The 21,214-nt window shown below is 36.5% G+C and overlaps 1 protein-coding gene across 1 annotated transcript in view; it reads left to right on the top strand.

Moving 5' to 3' along the window:
* The window catches only part of LOC120626264 (A disintegrin and metalloproteinase with thrombospondin motifs 3-like), a 70,335-nt gene that overhangs the window by 2,196 nt on the left and 46,925 nt on the right, over positions 1–21,214 (top strand). Inside the window, exon 4 of the mRNA XM_039893700.1 lies at positions 5,238–5,403. Coding sequence (XP_039749634.1) covers positions 5,238–5,403 — 166 coding nt within the window. The remainder of the gene's footprint in view (positions 1–5,237; positions 5,404–21,214) is intronic.

Below are 21,214 nucleotides of genomic sequence, written 5' to 3'. Positions count from 1 at the left end.
AATATGATATCATAGTCGTTGAAACTTTTTTATGCTTTACATCTGTACTCATAGTATAAAAAACAATCGCTCGCGCCCTTGGTACGCTTAGATCTTTTAAACTACGCAACGAGTTTTAATGCTGCTTCAGCAATAGATAGAGTGATTCAAGAGAAAGGTTTACGTGTAGTATTAAAGAAGCAAAAGCCCGGAAATTAAAAAAAAACTTAATTTTATGATGTCGCATCAAAACTGCGCTTTTTGTGCGCTTACATTGCAAACGCTGGCTAAAACTTCAAGACATATTGAATCAATGTATAAAATTGTATATCTTAAATAGATCAAAAAACAATCCATGGTACATGGTACATGTTTTTGTGGAAGGAGGACGCACAGTAGCCATTTTTGTCTTTTTTCTTTATTTTAAAATACGGGTCAGGTACCAAACTATTTTAAACGATACAGTATTATTCTTTAAATAGGTAGGTCGTGCATTTAATGTCGATCAAAGATGTCTTTTACAGCATATCATTAAAATCAATATGTAAGAGGATATCAGATATTCAAAGATAGGGCCGAGCCGCTATCGGGCCTAACGTCTGGCGCAGGTTGGCAGCGCGGTGGTTTGCGGACGTATGGCGTGCCTTTAAAAAGTTTAAAAATAATCATGATAACTGTTATAAATAATCATTAATAATATTAATCATTCCAAACAGCCCCACATCAGTATTGCACCCGTGCGAAGCCAGGGCGTATCGCGCGTTTATTGATAAAATAATATTATGTTCTTATCTTTGCCATAAACACAATACAGGATGATTCAATTGATCAAAGAGATTGATTGATCGACCGAGAAAAAAGATTGCGTCGCTCTTTCGTAGTACTTCCCAATCATTTAATTATTGTTTTCTGCTTATGTTATCAATACGAAAGTATGATTGATTGTTGGTTTGTCTTTCTTTCCCGTAATAACGAAACAACTTAAAAAAATACCGTTCTTATTTACTGGCTTCTTTTTAGCCCGGGATAACCAAGTCATTCAGTAAAGGACAGTATTTATAATATCAATAACCGTTTAAATAGACATATTTTGGACGGCCGATTGGCGCAGTTTGCAGCGACCCTGCTTTCTAAGTAAAACGCCGTGGGTTTCGATTCACACAGCTGGAAAACGTTTGTGTGATGAGCATGAATGTTTTTCAGTGTCTGGGTGTTTATATGTATATTATAAGTATTTATGTATATTATTCAAAAAAATATACATCAGTCATCTCAGTACCCATAACACAAGCTACGCTTACTTTGGGGCTAGATGGCGATGTGTGCGTTGTCGTAGTATATGAATTATTTATTTATATAGAAAAGTAGAATTTTATATACTTTCGCACTCAGAGTGAACCTTTATTCAGTTTGTATACATTTGCTACAGATTTATCTCGAATGAAGATGTTGAATCGAAATGTTTTATTAAAAGCACTTTTTCAAATACAGACAAAAGTTTATTATTTTCAACCGAGGTATAAAGTGCTTAGTATTAATTGTTTCATGAAATATTAATATCGTAACAAGATGCTAATAGTTTTAAATTATTTAGGATTTTATAACCAAGACTTTATTGAATACTAATTTTACCCGTGACTTCTCTCACGTTAAATAAATAAATAAATATACTACGACAATACACATCGCCATCTAGCCCCAAAGTAAGCGTAGCTTGTGTTATGTAGTTGTAGCTTGTAAGTGCAAAGCTATCGAGGCTGTTTATCCTATTTTGGTGGAATGTGTCCGAAACAAATTAGAAAGATTCTAGCTTAGGGTTCACTTAAAATTTAATTTGTAGGAACTGGGTGTCCGTAACACTGTTTTGGCGCTTCCTTTATCTAAAGATGCCAGATATAAATGATATCTATAAAGTGTCCATCAAGTGTAGGCAGTAACGAAGATATTTTAAGTAGCTCCGATGAGAGTAGCATGTTCAGAATTGAATCCTCCTAATTGAAGAAAAACAAGAAAGCTTAAGAGAGAAACTTTTAATGTTTTTCTTTTATCTTTTATTTTACGTATAAAAGCTGACTGTATACAAATTTCAGCCCTAGTCGTCCAGTTGTTTGATCTGTCCGATAATAAATCAGTTAGTCAATGATCTTATTCGTTTAGTTTAAAAAGTTAAGAATAACACGTAAATCTAAATTTTCTTTACTTTTTAAACTATAGCAGTCTTGGCCTGAGGCTATAGCGTACCGGTACTACGCCACGGTAAAACCGACAAGAGGTATGGTTATTGAACCCATCTCTTATCTGTGCGGCAATTTATTGAAAATGTCATATCCTTTTCAGGTTAACGCACTTCTATTAAAGATTAGTGGAATTTTAATAAAGATTATCGTTTAGGGCATAAGTTTGTGTGGTTGAAGATCGCATTAGGCTTCATATTTCGCACATCATTGAACAAGCAATAGGCCTTGGCTTGACCTAGACTTGCCTTGTCATCGATATAATAAAAATATAGCTATCTGTTCTTACTAAGCGGTAATTGCCTAGTTGTTAGGGATATGGCCTCCATTTTGGGGGTCAGAGTTCGATCCCCTCCACGCATCTCTAAGTTTTCAAAGTTATGTGCGTTTTTCTTTGATACATACTATTAAATATCACTTGCTTTTACGGTGAAGGAAAACATCGTGAGGAAACCTGCACGCCTGAGAGTTCTCCATAATATTCTCAAAGGCGTGTGAAGTCTACCCGTCGACGTATAATTTCAGAAGGTAGCCTAGTAGTAAGAGCTTTGGCTTCACTTTCGGGCTTATTTATCTAAGTTATGTGTATATTAAGCAATTGAAATATCAATCGGTTCAACGGTGAAATAAAACATCGTAAGGAAAGTTGCATGCCTGAGAGTTCTCCATAATGTTCTAAAAGACGTGTGAAGTCCAGTAATCCGCACTTGGCCAGCGTGGTAAACTACAACCTTATCCCTCTCATACTCAGAGAAGACCCGGGCCTTGTCATCATCATCAATAGCTTAAAACAGTCATCTCAAAAAGACCCTTTTGCATTATCACCATGCTGGGCAGACAGGTTAGTGATCGCAGATGGTAGTTTTAGCATAGAGGACGCTGCTATTCGTGCTCCGTTATTTTCCCGTAGTCGCCTCTGACGATGGAGATGTCTCTTAAAAAGTTCAAAGTTTGTATTAAACGTAAGCTTATAGAAAAGTCTTATTATAGTATAAATGACTACGTAATCGATAAAAAAGCTTGGGTGTGAATTATTGCTCTAACCAGGTTGCTCTTCTAATAATTTTAAATGACATTGTGAGATGGTGATAAAAAAAAACACCCGGCTAAGTTTGTTGTGGGCTTCTTCTTAGACCAGGACGCGTTTGGAACCCTCGTAGCTTTAGTTTTAAGTTTACGAATGTGGTTATCGCCATCATCTCACTACCGTGTAATTCTTAAGTGCGCATCAAAAGTGCCACCTATGGGCCTACTTGAATAAAGATATTTTTGACTTGACTTGACTTGATACCCGACGGAGGGGTGGTGACAACTGTAATCTGATCTACCGTCATCACACGGCACTTTATTACGTGCACTGTAGTGCCCCGGTTATAGATTTATAATGATGATGATACATCCTTTTTGGTCATGTGGAATGCATGCCTAATTTTTGAAGAGCAATAAAATGCCTCTATGTGACCTAAATAAACATGTCAAATTTAGGGCCTACTAGTTTAAGAACAAATAAACTTTAATCTAAAGGTAACCTTAATATCTTATCTTATCAAACTACCATGATGTTAAGAAATCTCCACTATTAGTTATGAAACCTTTTTTATGCCCGTGTTCACTAACGCCTAATCAACGAAGATTACTATACATTTACCTGTCACCAATCGCTTTTTACTAGGCAACTCATAAAATGTAACTAGTCTATAGCTCTTGCCACAGGGTGTGATATTTGGTGTTCTTATTATCATATATTTCATCTTTCGTATGGATATAGAATAGAATAGAAAAACTTTATTGCAACACAACACAAAAGGAAAAATACTAGGAAAACAGTAATAGTATTTAGTGCTAGGGTGCAAAGGCGGCCTTATCACTAAAAGTGATCTTTTAAAGGGGATAGGAGGGAATTCGGTGTCGTAACTTCAGACTGCGTCTAACGTCGTTAAACATCACATAAGCGCTGTGAAACGTTTTTTTTTTCTAGGAATAACCTAAATCACTGGGCATCCGGTTAATGTGATTCGTAGGTTTCCCGCTAACAAGCAAGAGAGTATTTTGTCTCGTCTGACGTATAATTAGCATGATTTATTTGTATTTTTATGTTTAAACATTTTAAAGCTTTTCCGTTAAAGATATTTTACCATGCCAAAGTAAAGAGATTGGCTTACCTCTATACCTGCTTAGGACGGCAACGTGGAGAGCTTACGTATACAAGAAAACATATAGGTATGTAGTCATTATCATCTCAAAGCTACGTATCTTCTTTCATATGGAAGAGGGATTTAAAGCTTAGACCTACCAAGCTAATATTTGTTTGCTGCCTAAGTAGTAGCCTCTCTTGGATTAACAATTTTTAGGAATTTGTTTATTTAATCGTTTAACTAGAAGGTAACCATGCGAAATAATATTTATGCCAACAATACAAAATTAACAACGAAAAGAGATGAGATGATAATCAAGTAAAGCGAATAATAAATATATTCTAAGTTATGTGAGATCATGTGTTTGTTTTTTGAATGAGGAGAACAACTAAATTAATAAATAAATAATAAGCCAATTTTATAAATTAATACATAAGCATACACTCACAAACACCATCACACACACACCCACACACTCCCACTCACACCCACACACACACACACTCCACATGTTTGTATGGAAGCACGAAAAAAAATATGAATAATATACAGTTATTTTGTTAGAGAAGAGCGAGACCTCCTGGTACAAGTATATTATATGCTTAAAATGAGATCTCAGCGTAATAATTAAGATATGAATGTAATTGTTAATGAAATAAAATTTATTATTATTATTATTATTAACTAAAAAACCAGCTGCTTCTGCAAGCATTATAAAGTAAGCAAATCCGAATGACAAGAATATCATGCTCTACCCTGATCGAACTAAAAACTCCGAAAGCTCCAGTATTTCCGATTACTCAATCTCCATGCTGATCTTTTTCTAAAAGAGAACAACTAACATTTTTTATCAGTTCTTTAGCGATAAATTACCAACTTTTATGTCCAGATAGCACCGGGTGGGACGCAACCGTGTGGTTGACGCGGGCACCGCTCGGCGGGCCCTCTGGATTCGCCCCGGTCGGGGGAGTCTGTACCAGAACAAGATCCGCTGCCATTGATAGAGACGAAGGCCTGACCAGCGCATTTGTCATCGCTCACGAATTGGCACATCTGTAAGTAGGAAGATACCATATTTAGTAATTTTACGTACAATTTATAACGGGAGGGGCCTTTAGTCCAGCTGTGGACTGTTATAGGCTATTGATGATTGATGAATTACAAATGTACTTTACAGTAAAAGTTGTTCGATATGCCAATTATGTTGTACAGCCTTACAGTCCACTAAAGGCCTCTCACAAACGGAGAGCTTGTGGGCAAGCTCCCGCGCTGGATTGGTCATTTGGTAGTAGTAGCACAGAGCATGCCGCCGCCTGTTCTACGATATATTCCCTAAGTCGCCTCGTACGACACTCGCGGGAAGAGAAGTGGTGGTGACAAATGTATTTTGATCCGCCGTCACCACACGGCGTACATTTACACACACATTTAATTTAAGCCTTAAAATAGCGCTATCCTTTTCCAGTACATAATTACAGTGTTAAAAGGACAGCACTACCCTAACAGGGTATATTTAGTTCAATTTAATTTCACAGCTGAAAATAGCGTCTTTCGTACGTGCTGCCGAGAGCACGAGACGGTGTAACTGACACCGTCTCGTGCTCTCGGTTCAGCGACTCATTAAAAGTTGCAAAGCCGCATTTTATAGGGTCTACCCAAAGAAAATTGTGGGTCTACCAACTTGCGTTTACCATTGTAAATTAAGCTTAATTTGCTATACTCCGCAAACAGCAGGAGAATCTATATGGTGAAATTTATAATTACTTCAATCCGTATACCTACTCCACACCAAACATCCTCGGCAATGTACCCTCTACGCACGTTTCGCTCCGAAACCGGAGCATCCTCAGGTGATGTTGACAATGAATAATTGTTAAGATTAGACTTGATTGATGATTAAGTATAAATCTGACTTACACAAGTCAGACGTGCGCGGGGCGTTTTTGGACACAATGCACTTCATGCAATAATGACTGAATGAGGGTGCTGTATGTTCTTAATTCTATGCCTGCATTGCGACGTAGGTTTTATCGCATTGACGAGTACGACGCGCTTCTTTTTCTGTTTTCTTGTACTTACTGCAATGTCTTGAATGCCCTTCCGGCTTCTGTATTACCATTTTATTACGGAAAATGGTAATACTAAATAATGGTAATGGTATTAGTTCCTTCCGAGGAAGCGTGTAGCTCTTGTTTTTGCCCGAGTATTGGGTAGACATAAGGATTTTTAATTCTTTTATTCGTTGCCCGTGACTTCATTCGCGTAGATGTAACTATGTTGTGTATTCCTATGTTAATCTCAGTCTCAAACCCCTTAACTACCACTATATACCTACCTACAAAAAAGATACGATATTTTGACAGAGCAACAGATGCTCTGCGAGAAACAAAAACAAAACCAAATTTATCCCTTTATATATTATGCCGGGATAAACCGGTAGCTTATCAATTCCAGACTATAGTTTATCTATCGGTGTGCTTGATTTCATCTGGATCTGTTCAGCCGTCTTGGCATCATTGAGTAACAAACATCCATCCATATTCCATACTTACGACTATTCATTATTTATGAATCAGGTACGTATAGATCCTCAATACATTAATAAAATTTCAAGAATATGGTTGCGATATCTCAAACTACTACTATAATTTGAGATATTGCAACCATATTCTTAAATATAACGATAAAGTTCTGCAGGGCATCCTTAGGCGTAGGATAGTTAAAGATGTGTTTCCACGAATCAGATTGGGTTTAAAATGATGTTACATGATTACGTCATCTTCAAATTAACCGATTGATCAATAGTCTTTCGGACGAACTCGCGTCATTGTTATGCCAAAAAACGGATGTTACAGTGAATGAATTATACGTAATAACATATTTGTGCTCGAGTGAACTCTATATTTACTCACCGAAACCGTTAAATTATAAATAGTAACACTCCAATAGCATGTAGGTACCAACGTAAAACGACTTAAACGACAGTTTAGCGTCCTTTAAACATACTTAATCGTGTTTCCAATATAAGATTAATATAAAATAAATTTGTCTAGTTAGAATTATTATTACACAAAACACAATGTTTTACGTGTTTAAATGAGAATAACACAAACAAATGCGTTCTGGCGTGATCTACTATCTACTATCTACTATGCACGCGACTTTGTCCGCGTTGATTACGGTTTATTCACAAATCTTGAAAGAACCGCTCTAGTTGTCAATGGTTAAATATGTGATACTAATATTAAAAATGTGAAAGTTTGGATGTCTCGATCACGCAAAAACGACTGAACGGATTTGGATGAAATTCGGCTTGTATGTAGCTTATGATATGGAAAAGGGCATAGGCTACCTTTTATCTCGATACCTTAAGTAATTCCCCAGGGAAAATTGAAAATTGTTTAAGGCACGGGCAGACAACATTTTAGTTCGCAGACAACATTTTAGTTCGGTATGCTATGGAAAAGGACCTGAACTTTCTATACCGATTTCTCAAATAGTTCGCGTGGTAGGATTAAAGTTTGTTAACGAGAGAAGCTTTAAATCCAATTCTGAAGTCAACGCAGACGAAGTCGCGCGCAGAAGCTAGTTACTTATATGATTGAGTTACAAACATAGATTGCTAAGCTTTATATATAATAGTAGTAAGATAAGTATAGATTACTAGCGGATGCGCGCGACTTTCAATGTACTCTCATGTGTGGAGAGGTTCTTGCCTGGAAGAGTAACAGACCTCCATCAATCCATTCATATATACTTTCGCATTTATAATATTAGTAGGATAGGGTAGGATATGATTATTTACTGACAGAACGTCTCAAAAGCCACGTGTGAAAAAAATTCTACTTATAGTTCTGTAAGCAAATACCAGCGACTAGTTTTGTAAACACACTTCTCAGGTAACACATACCTACCATTAAGAGTAGAGTTCAAAGAGATTTTAGTATCTATGTTTGTATAAATTATACATACTGATAAGGAATATGCAGAAAAAATAAAAGGTGTTGTTACTATGCAGATAAATTGTACGTTGTGTATTGAAACAAACAACAATCAAACAATACAAGAAAACACAAACAGTACCTTCAGTAAGGGTGCAAAGGCGGCCTTATCTCTAAAAGTTTTTTTTTTTTAAACCTAAGCCTAAGAAGCCGGACATCATTACGCCCACTATAGGGTGGTCTCCTCTCAGAATGCAACAAAAGTTTAGGCCGTAGTCTACCACGCTGGCCTAGTGCGGATTGCTGGACTTCACACGCCTTTTAGAACATTATGGAGAACTCTCAGGCATGCAACTTTCCTTACGATGTTTTCTTTCACCGTTGAAGAGAGTGATATTTGAATTGCATAATAGACACATAACTTAGATAAATAAGCCCGAAAGTGAAGCCGAAGTTCTTACTACTAGGCTACCACCGCTTCTGAAATTATACGTCGACGGGTAACTTGTTGGCACATCTGTGGATGCTTGAACTCAGCAGAACATATGGAGCCGCCAATAGCGTTCTCTGTGCGTGCGCGATGAATGATAGACACCGGTTTCGTAAACGCACCGACTTTGTTTATAGGGAAACCAATTAGTAGACTAACACATTAATAAAATGTACATTTTGAGCGACTCTTATCAGTTCTGTTTGAGGAAGTTTTAATGTTATCTACTAGCTAATTTATATATGTATGTTTGCTTCAAATAATGTAAGAGGCCTGTTGTACAAAAGTGCAGAAACAAATATAAAAAAGTAGTTTTATCACCAAGGGTATTTATATATGAGTAAAATACTTTTTCATTTGAATTTAGAAGTTATTCTGAGTTTAAAAATTCAAGGGCTACCTAACATTTGTTTTTTTGTTCGGAATTCCTCATGGATACCACCTCGGGGCGATGCATTGGTTATGTCGAGCTTTAACCTACTAAAACCCTACGATGGTGTTCCAACCCGTCCAGTGCTGGGTCATGGGAACGCCGAGGCAGACCCTCCTCTGAGACCACATCAATATCCCTAAACGCCATCGTAGGCAAACCAGGAACACCGGGTGTGACTTATCTCCGACCGGCGAAAGTATCCCCGTTTCCATCGCCAAGGGCTATCCTAACCTAACCTAAACAAAACTGTTATTTTAGAGCTACACTTAATTGAATAAGTTATTTTTAAAACTACACCCGACTTTTCCACATACAATACATAATACATAGCAACAAAATATCTTTAGTACTCCGCCTAAATTGAATGCATACTGAATACGTATTTTAGTTCATCTCTAAATTTAACGGTCACTATTCGTTGTTAGTTATAAAAGTTGAAACCGATGTCGGTACACTAAACTGTCCTTCAAACCCCCAAACTGGGTACCCATTTACTGACTCCAGTTAACGTTGCTTACCCAATCGCAATCGACTATTCTTTGCTGCTGTTACTGCAAAACATTTCTCCAATAAACTGTTTACTGGATGCTTTAAAAACAAAAACAAACTAGTAGTTAACTATGCAAAATAATTAATGCTTTCTAATTGTTACTTCTTATAAAACTGTATAAACCTACAGTTTTATAGTCCTACTTAGATATCAACTAGATATTTCTAGCACCAGATAGGCATAAAGTATTCTGGTCTAAAAGCACTTAACTCGAAATCGGATGCCTTTAATCAAACTTCAAGTGCTCTTGACTGTTTTTCTCTATTTAACTGCGTTAAAAGCGAATCGCAGTCGCTAGCACGGGTTTACTCGTATACTGGATAATTAATTATTAAATAACTTCCATTCCAAGTGGTCTAAGTAAGCTTAACGAAACTTTCAGTCATCATCATTTCAACCAATGGACGTCCACTTCTGGACATAGGACTTTTGTAGGGAGTTCCCCAATCCACCTTAACCGGTGCGGGGTCGCCATTCCAGCACCTTAAGATCCCAACGTCCATCGGGTCTCCAAGCTACGTGCCCTGCCAATTGCCACTTTAGTTTCGCGACTCGCTATGCTATGTCGGTAAATCTAGTTCTCCTCCTTAACTCCTCATTTCTGATTTGATACTACTGCATTAACAAGTTTCATTACAGTTAATAGTAAGCATATGAATTGGAAATCTATTCCTTCATTTGAAGTCGAAAAGCCGAATGATCAAACGGAAATGTGAATTATATCTACCTACCAATCGTAAATTAGATAACCGTCTCGGCTTCGTATTTTGCTGGCTAAAAATAAAAGTACAGTCACAGTTAAAATTATGTTGGTACATATTATACAAGGCTATTTTGTTGTTTAAATTCAAATTCAATTTCAAATAGGTCACATTTTAAACGAAAAAGGTCCTACTGTACGTTTCCGAAAAGCTCTAGTTATCGGGACAAGTGAACCATGATATTTAAACCTTCATGTTTATTTATAAAAAAAAGCCGTTGTTATGAAATTTAGGATATGTTAGAATAGTTATTTAATTAATTTAAATCATAGATATTCTATTATCTTTAATACATATATGTATTTGGGATACGCATAACGCTGAAAGAAATGTAGATGAATTAGTAACTATAGCGCGATATAAGATTATTTTCGATTACAAAACCAGTACGCCCATAGATTTTGACGCTGACTGTACATTCCCTTTGTAAAGTAATATGTCAGTACGAATGATTGCACAAACTTACATGCACAAAAAAGTGTATTTGGTTGATTAAAATGTTACTCGAAACCTTCCATTACTTTGTATTCAATCCTAGAATTGCCCGCGACTTCGCTTGCATGAACATTCGCTAGTTCTATCACTATTCCACCTTCTCAGTGAAGGAAAACAGAGTAAGGAAGCCAGCAAGCCATAGGGTTCTCAAAAACGTGTGAAATCTATCAATCGACACTTGGCCAGCTTGGTGTACTACGGTCTAAGTACGTGCCGTAAAGTGATGATGAACCGATCATGAACCGTATATTTTAGCGTGGCGTGAAATCTAAATAAATAAACAAATGTCAGCATGTTCATTAGTGAAGTGATAATATAAGCAGCATTTTAGTATTCTGAAAAAAACAAATAAATATTAAATTTTATGTTCTGTAAATAATTAAATAAATAAATATACTACGACAATAAATACATCGCCATCTAGCCCCAAAGTAATTAGTAAGTATAGTAGTAAGTAAGTATTTTTTTTTGAATATAATACACATAAATACTTATAATATACAGATAAACACCCAGACACTGAAAAACATTCATGTTCATCACACAAACATTTTCCAGTTGTAGGAATCGAACTCACGACCTTGGACTCAGAAAGCAGGGTCGCTGCCCACTGCGCCACTGGGCCGTTATTAACAGAAAATATGTTGTTTACTCAGTTTTTACTATAATACTTAAATGACCTTTTGTTTTCATGGGGAAATCCACATTCGAACCACGGGGAGGTGCAAAGGTCAGGTCAGACTCTTATACTAAAATTACCTAACTTAACCTAATCTAAAATATTTATGACCTGTCATTTGTTTATTCATATTTGGTCCGCGGATAAATTGACCGCACTTTAGTAGAAGTATTGGGTAATTCTTTGGATAAAAAATAATTTAAAAATATTTTGTTATATGAGTATACCAACGACCTCAGAAATCGGAATATAACCATTAATGAAACTACTGAAGCGAATTAATTCACGTAAACCGCTTTAGGAATGCATCGGTAGGTTGTCTGTGATCATTGCTGCAGTGTGAGCAACAAAGGCGCCTTTGTCAGACATTAATTAGTATTCAAGCTCTATTAGTACCCAATTCTCCTGTGCCGTGTAACAGGAGACTCGTCTGGTAAAGCTGAGAGTCCACAGTGTACACAATCCGGTAGCTTAGTTCGGGTTGCTTGAAACTGCTTACTCTAGCATGGTCGACCAGCGTCATGTTGGGTTTTCCTCCGGCTGAGTTGCGCTTGTGAGCGAAAGCTTTTACGGAAGCTTGTTATAAGATTTGCTCGCTATCGTGGAGTCGTTTTTGAGTAACAAAATATTGTAATGCCAAAGTAAAATCGATCTAATGGAACACGTTTTACGGTCACAAATTCTGTAATCCTGTTTTTTTATTTTACCAATAGCCCGTAGACGTGTAGACAAATTGGTTTTAAACAAGGTGCATCAATTCCACAGATTATTGTCGATAGTCGAAACCTTCATTCGATTAGAAGCGTATAAATGTTATACTAATGGAACACCGTAATTAGGAACACCGTAGGGTTTTAGCCGATAAAAGTCTAATGTCTAACGTCTCCTCGCTTGTCCGTTAAAAAGGTATCCAAGAGCATTAACCTAAGAAAAAGAGTCGCCGGAGCTAGGGTTAGCGCAAAGCTACGTCTGTGTTTGAGATCTAGTCTCTCAATTGAACTATAAGGTATGGTTATTGAACTGAGACTTCAGGTCGTGAAGTCGTAGATAGGAAACACGTCTGGGTGTCGTCAAATCCAGAGCCTCGTCTTTGCCGACGAGGATCGAGGTTCTTCGTTGTTCAGAGGTTGTATGTGTGCTTTTGCTACTTGGGATGATGATACCGATGCAATAACGGTCCATGAACTTGAAGTGCTCTGTGCTCCTTCTTAGTGAAAAATAGAGGCTACAGAAACTGCCCAAGAACTGTTTGTTCATAGTGCAGTTAGTACTGAAAGTAGAAAGAATAGTGGATGTCCAGCTTAAAATTTAATTATTCTGTACATACTGCTGGGTAGATGCGTTTTGTTCCAACTCAATCACTGATTAAATATTGGATAGAAGCAGGCGTTACTTTGCGGAATTCCATGATATATTATGAAAATGAAGCTTTATTTGCTATACTCCGCGAAAAGCTAACTTTTCGCGCAGTATAGCAAATTAAGTTTAATTTTCAAAATTATATGATTAAATATTTACGTTTTTGGTAAGTGGTTTTTTATATTAATTTAGTTTTCTCACGTTTAAATATTGTATTTTAATTACGACCATAGTCAGCCAATTATTGTCCTAAAACTGCGCAGGGCTACTTTAAACCGGGAACGACGATTTAACGTGCTCGCTAAAGCACGGGGGGTAAAAAATGCCGATTTTCTTATTAGGTTGACATTAAGAACTATTTCACAGAAAATCCAATCAAATTTTTGATCTGACTAAGTAACACAACACACGTGATTTGTAGTTGGACGTTCCTACAAGTAGACCGACGGGGTGACTGGTATTTCTTACGAAATGTTTGATAAAAAATCCGAAGGATTAACGTTTCACTTTTTCGTCTCTAATTCTACTTTAACGATACAACTAAAGAAAAAATCAACTTGTAAACATTAAGTAATGAATCCGCATAATTGGAAGAAGGAATTCTTTTAATTTCATGGAATAGCTTAGAGACTAGTCCCATCGGCCGGAAAAAATCTTATAACGCTCATGGCCGGAAAGATTTTCCTTATTTTTTGCTTTTGTAGCGAAAGTTGGGTAACTTTCGCTACGGAATACTGAGGAATGGGAAATAATGTGTTTTACAGTCTAAGTCTCTTGTCTGTCGAAACTATACCTATACTCATATTTATATAAGGAACAGAGAGGAGCTGTGCGTTCGATATACAGACTTAGATCACACAAATACTAAGACTATAATGATAAAGTATAAGTTTTACAAAATAATCCAACTAATATTATAAATGTGAAAGTGTGGATGTTTGTTGCTCAATCACGCAAAAAAGCTTATCGGATTTCGATGAAATTTGGCATGCATGTAGCTTTTGACATGGAAAAGAACATAGGCTACCTTTTATTACGATTCATTAAGAAATTCCCGAGGGAAAATTGATAATTGTTGACGAGCTAAGCCGCGGACAGGCAGCTTTGAAACTTGCAATTTTGATCCTTATGAATGAAGCCATAAAAATGTTTTTGTTTATCAATAGATTAACGGGTCAAGCAGACCGCAAAATAAGCGTGGCGGTAGTAATTTCCCGACCGAGCTCTGTCACAAAAAGCTCTTCTACTACTGAAATAAAATACTGCATATTGCTGATGAAGACGAAAAACATATTATTGTGTCTGATATACCAAAATAAGTTTAGATTAGGTATGTACCGTGACCCAGTTCCCGGAGCAGATTCAGATCGTATCTATTTCGATTCAATTGATTGAGCATTTTATAAATATACCCATCCGCAAATGTTACTTACACAGTACCCGATTTTATATTTACATTCACCATCATCATCATATCAACCCATTAACGGCCCGCTATAGAGCAAGGGTTTTCTATCAGAATGAGAGGGGTTAAGGCAATAGTCCACCGCGCTGACCAAGTGAGGAAAAGTATTCTTCACACGCCCTTGCGAACATTGAGGGGAACTCTCAGGTATGAAGGTTTCCTTCACCATGAAGGCATGTGATATTTTATAGATTAAATCAAAAACACGCAAAACTCAGAAAATATTCGAAAGAAGCAGGCGTTTTCGGAATTCCATGATGTATTATGAAAATTAAGCTTAATTTGCTATCCTGCGCGAAAAGCAGGAGAATCTGTATGGTTTAATTTATGACTCATCACACGCCCTCCTGAGGAGATTTTGATTTCATAACACAACAGCACTACACACTCAAAGCGTATATGAAGGGTTAGTTCATAGGGCCCCGCAGCAGTAAGAAACTTAAAAAGTATATTAAATATCAATAGAGCATCACTGTGTTCAAAAGAAGATTCCTGCTGTATACATTTTTCTATAAGAAATAAAAAAATAATTATTAAAAATAATTATTAATATATTATGATTTCTTTAACTTTTCTTTAAAAAAATCACACTATCCCTCAGGATGCTCCAGTGTCGGGGCAAACATACCTAAATACTACATTGCCGAAGATTGGTTTGGTATGGACTATCAAAGTGGAAGAAATTATAATTACACCATACAGATTTTCCTGCTTTTCGCGGAGTATAGAAAATTAAGCTTAGTTTTCATAATAAAACTCTGAAAGCAAGAGGTGCGTGCCGGGATAGTACGGTGCCCCCGAAAGGAAATCTGAAGCCTTGCCCACTATGCTATCACCGCTCACTTACAGATTAACACTTACCCAATTCTAAATTAACATTCGGTTTTTTTAAATACTTATTAGTTTCGATTTTTTAATCTAATCTACGATTCCCTAACTTAATCCATACGAAGGTAAATGAGTTTCGGGATTACAATTTACAGTCCAACCCGCTAAAGACTGAAAGATATTTGCACATCACATTCTGTCAGTTTTACTCGCTAAAGATTAAAACACATTTGGATTTCTTAGGCGCTGCTTTCTGAGTCCGTAGCTCTGAAAAAATTTTTGAGTGATGGTTGTAGTGGACATGGTTTTCAATGTCCGGTTGTTTATCTGTATAACTACATTAAAAAACATTCATCACTCATCTAAGTACCTATAGGATACTTTAGGGCTAGATGGTGATATGTGTATTATCGTAGTATATTTATTGATTAATAATATCAAATTTATTTAGGTTTGTAGAGTTTAAAGATAGAAAAACTAAAATGGTACGAATAATCACACGAACACTTTTGAGTGTCATTCTAGTATCATACGAGTTTATATTGTTGCTCTACCTATTCTCCTCCTTTTATAAAAAAATTAACACCTTCTTCTTCTTCTTGTTCGTCACTATGTCACTTTTATAATAAATTAAAACATTCTATATGATATGAAAGGGATTTTTTTTAATCCATAATTAAGTGTGAAACGTGGAATTATAGTTTGTATGGAGATTTTTTCTACTTTTATTACAAATATAAATTTAAAAAACGTCTTTAAGCTTTTTTGGAAAATCGGTATGACATATTTCAGTTCAGATTTTATAATATTCATTTCTATAAAGTATAGACATTAGTATACGTTATGTGTAAGCTATGAACGGAAACGGAGCTATCTTATTGCACGGAAAACCAAAACTTTTACAACATACTAAGCTTTATTTATAAATTAACATTAAATGAGGTGAAGTTATAAAATTGCGTAGGTACCTGACTCCTCAACCGGAACGGACTTAATATTTTTTTAAGGAAAGCTCCTCGTTATTTTTACTGGCCCTATCGTGGTTGGGGAATTTTTAATTGACCGTTAAATTCGTATCTGGCAATAAAAAGTGCGTGTTAAATGGGTCCGTTAAAGTGTAAATGGTTTTTCGTGTTTCAGTGGCTAGCGTCAAAGTTTTCCTTTGAATTAGCAATCGGATTTCAATCTTAATATATATAAATCTCCTGTCACGATGTTTGTCCGCAATGGACTCCTAAACTACTTAACCGATTTTAAATTAAATTGGCACACCGTGAGCAGTCTGGTCCAACTTAAGAGATAGGATAGCTTAGATATTTAATTATAGTCGCAATTTTATTTTATTGCAAATTATTTGTCTATAATTAATTGACAGTCACATGTACTCATTTAAGGCTTAGCGACACTGAATACGATAAAAACAAAATCAGACGCAGACGAAGTCGCGGGTAACAGCTCGTGTTATATAAAATTACCCGGCGAGACCGCTTTGAATTTTAAACGCTGGAGTTTAGTATGGTAGAACAAACGTTATGATTCCGTCCATGATACAAAATTCTATGGACTTACCGATTTACAATTGAAAAGGGATTTACTGTTTGAAGGGCGTGATTTCAGGTGTAATTACAGGCTTACGAGGCTTAAAACATACGCTCAGGTTGATGGACATAGGGTGGCACTGTGGATTGCATTTCTTACGAAATGTCGCTTTGTTTATAGGCGATATTTTTTCTACTCAAAATTAGGTAGGCCATAAACTTCTCATATTATTCCAAACTAAGTCGCTATAATAAACATCAGCTAAAGAATCAGCCATTCTTTTACATGCGCAATCTCTTCCTATTTCTACACTCCTGGTATTGAGATTCGTGAAAAGTTACAAAAATGGCTGTTTTCAGTTCGACCGCACTTTTTTAAACTGCATGCACACATTTTTAAATACACAAGCTCAAAAACAATAATATACGCAACAATAGCATAAAAGAAAATTTAAAGATTACGCTATACGAGTACTAGCCGATAATTTTTGTTTTAATTATTCAGAATCGATCTTTTCAAAGTAAATTACAAATGTGTAACCCAGGTGGACATAATAGTCACTTCAGAAATCGCAATGCGAACATAGAGTGCCGCGAATTTCTTTGTTCATTTTACAGACCAGATGCTCGCAAAATATGTGGGGTAGACTGGGGAAGGGAGATATATCTACCTAATATGGCTAAGTCCTTTTAAATAACCTATAAGGGTAATTTTTGAAGGTCCTTAAATATTTGAGTGATTGGCTTTATTAACAAATGTAAAATATGCAGGTACAGTTTATTTATTTTTTATATTTATAGACTAGCTGCAATCACGCTTAATGGTGTGATCATCCAATCACAGGTTGTGTACGCTTATCTAGAAGATTTGAACGTATCATAAGCGGTGGGGAAAACCAAGGTCCGTAGAGCAGTCTAGGACTTTGTGTTGTGTACAAATTATAAATGGGAAAGCAAAACTAGGTCTTTGTCGTTGGTATATGAGTCAATTTTTTAACAAAGCCTCGCAGTTCTTTTACACGTTTACAGGTTTTACGATGGGCTTCTAAAAGTAAGGTTTAAAGCTTTCCATTTTGGGAACGACATAACATTTTACCTTTTGCGGAGAACATTACGAAAGCTCCATCAATTTAAATATAAACGTGTAAGTACTTTTCAGTTTATTGAACTTCCAAAGACTGGGAGCGTCTGCGAAATTATTTCAAAGTTATATTCAAATTAGCTCTTTAGATAACGAGCTTTCACCCCTGTTTCACCCTATGCGGATGGCTTGTGAAAAAATCCCGTCTCACCTGTGTTATAGAAGGAACTGAAAAACTTCTAGAATTACGGTGACACTAATTAAGGCTGTGTCAATGCTGGATGCTGGATTTTTTTTTTAGTTTTGGGCACCAGGCAGGAATCGGATCCGGGAACTAGTGATTTATAATCGAACTAACCACTGTGCCAAAGCTCAGAGCGATGGCAAGATATGCATAACTTGCATGTTGCGTCATAGGTCTGTGCTTCATCGGAGCCACTCAGCCTTTTCTGTACTCGAACAAAAAAGGCCACCCTAGAAACTATGTTCTATATTTGGAATGCCTATTACACGTGTAAATCGTGCAGTCTGAGATGAGAGCAAAATAACCAAGGTAGGAGAGATAGAGCCAGAGGGTAGGGGATACGGAAAATTCACAAGTTTTTGGTGAATCTCTCGCCTTTATACACAAACATGTCACCTTCACACACACACACACTTAAAATATTTTTTACTTACGTCTAGTAGGTACGTGAATATTATGTCTTATTTTATTTTGGCCAAATGAATGATTTTTAATTTATTTCTGTAAACATATTTTTTGTTATGCTGGCGGGCGTGGCGAAAATTAAAGCCTCAGCCGACGCCGCAATAGTCACATAGTCCCAAGCGTAATATGCTTTGGACTACTTGAGGGAAGGAATATTATTTAGAAATTATTATCTCCCCCCGTTTCGATCTCCAAAGCCTCAAAGGTAATATATATATGCCCGGGATATCCCTCTCAAAAACTACGGTGGACGTTTAAATATAACGTGAGCATGTATTTATACATACATAAAATACTTTTTAAATATTTATTTTGATAGTGATAAAGAACTAGTGATAACCCCGCATCTGTGATTTTTTTCCTACACAAACTTACATCCGCTATTCTACCCAAACACTCGATGCATTGCCCGCCTGCGCTAATAATTTGTTTTCCAATAAAGGGTAGTATGAAGGGTAAGTATATAAAGTAAGGGTAAGGTTGGTCGAGCTTTGGAACTATTCACCTAAAAGAAACCGGAATAGTTCATACTAAGCGAGTTGAAATCGAAATCAATCGTATGGCTGGTCAAGCTTGGGAACTATTCATCTAAGGAAGCGTGAATAGTTAACATTAAGCGAGTTTAAATGGAAATCAGTCAGCTGAAACGACGCTACGTCGTCGATAGCAACGCCAATTTATCGTTATCGCCTTTATCTATACTTCCTCAGTTCCTGAACAACACAGGGTTATAGTATTCAGGAACAATGGTCTTAGCAGAGATTAGTAAAGACTAGATTTTCTTCTTCATAAAGTGTGGGAATTTATAATTTCTGAATTTTCTCTGGTTTGATCTAGTGGGAGGCTCTAGCCGTCGCTAGTTACTACCCTGACGATGAAGACGTGTGATGTCGCGTAGAAACCCATTAGAGGTGTGGGGGTCGGGGTTAGCATGCTAACATCTTAGACTGCATCATCGCTCACCACCTGGTGAGATTGCAGTTTATAGGCTAATTTGTAGTGTCATAAAAATAATGTGGTCTTGACTATTATCGAAGCACGCAAATGATATAAATTATTACATTTTTAGAACTGAGTTGCGTGCGTGGCGTTTAAACAAGAGTAGCCTTAGTACATGATTTGCTCGTGAGTCGTTTCGAGTCGTTTTCGCGTATCTATCTTTTTATTGTCAAAGTAAAATGGACCTAATAAAACTCGTTTTAGAATCGCAAATCCTATATGTCGAATTTTTGGGTTACAAATGAGCAAATTTGAGCTTTATTGAAATCTTCATAAGATTTCGTCTGTGTTTTTATTTCCATTCTCGACAACGACTCCTCGATTGCTTTGGAGCACTAAGGCTAAGGACTATCTGTATATTCGTTTGTCGTTCGTTCTGCGTATTCGTAGGCCAAGGCTACATTAGGCTGCGATGCGACAGGCGACACATACGCGATTGAACTAGAATAAATACTATGAATATGGCTCGGTGCATTGAAACCATAAGCGTTATTCAATTTGTATGTTAATAATATTACCGATAGCAACAATACTAAAACGGTCAGAGAATTTAAAGCGCTCTTCGCGCTTTTATTACCACAGTATTTTCATTGTAGCGACGGTTCACTTCTCTCACATACTGGGGAAGCAAAGAAGTAGGGAGGCTGCTGTGAGAGATGTGTTAAATATATGAGAGAATGAGAAACGCGCTAATGCGTGTATATATTAAAGTTTATTACACAAACATATAAACATAAATACGTACTCAAAATATTTGTAGGCGTACTGTGAAATATTTTTTTACATGTTGCCTTTACTTCAATGGATTTCGATTGAATTAGAGATAACTTTATAGTAGAATAGGTACTTTAAAAGTTAGTTTGTTTTGGTAAAAATATTGTATTAGCTTATCATATTCTTTGTCTATTTAAAATCTTCCTCCCACTTAACTAATTCCCCAAAATTATGGCCTTAATGTCAGTTTCACTTATAAAAGTGGCATTCATTGTTTATTATTACGTATTTTTCCCTACGTCAGTCTGTCGTGCAGACTTAGACACAGAGCCGCAGGGCCATACGTGGGAGGCAATCTCGCCCTCAGTCTCATTTTCATCACTAACATTTACGTTTTCTTTAAAATGCCAGGATACCACCATCTATTTGTATGGGCCTCTAGCAAAATAAGTCTAATACGTTTACTGTTTCGAATTAAGTTTGATACTCAACTGTCTCTTAAAAGGAAATTAATCCCCATAAATAGTTACACGGACAGGGGAATCCCCGAGCTGTTGCTTGACTATTAAACTATCAAAGAAAAGAGCCTTTGGATGGATAATATGTCAATTACGGTGTACAAGTTAAATAAGCGGTGATAGCACAGTGGGTAGGACCTTGAGTTCACTTGCGGGGGGCGAGTTCGAATCCCAGCACACACCTCTAACTTTTTTAAGTTATGTGCGTTTTAAGAAATAAAAATATCACTTGCTTCATCGGTAAGGGAAACATCGTGAGGAAATAAATACCTGAATAAAATGCATACCCGAGAGTTCTCCATAATG

The sequence above is a fragment of the Pararge aegeria genome, chromosome 9 (assembly GCF_905163445.1).
Source record: "Pararge aegeria chromosome 9, ilParAegt1.1, whole genome shotgun sequence".
Taxonomy (NCBI): Eukaryota; Metazoa; Arthropoda; class Insecta; order Lepidoptera; family Nymphalidae; genus Pararge; species Pararge aegeria.
The sequence above is the reverse complement of the archived record's forward strand: the minus strand, read 5'-3'. Positions and strand labels throughout refer to the sequence as shown.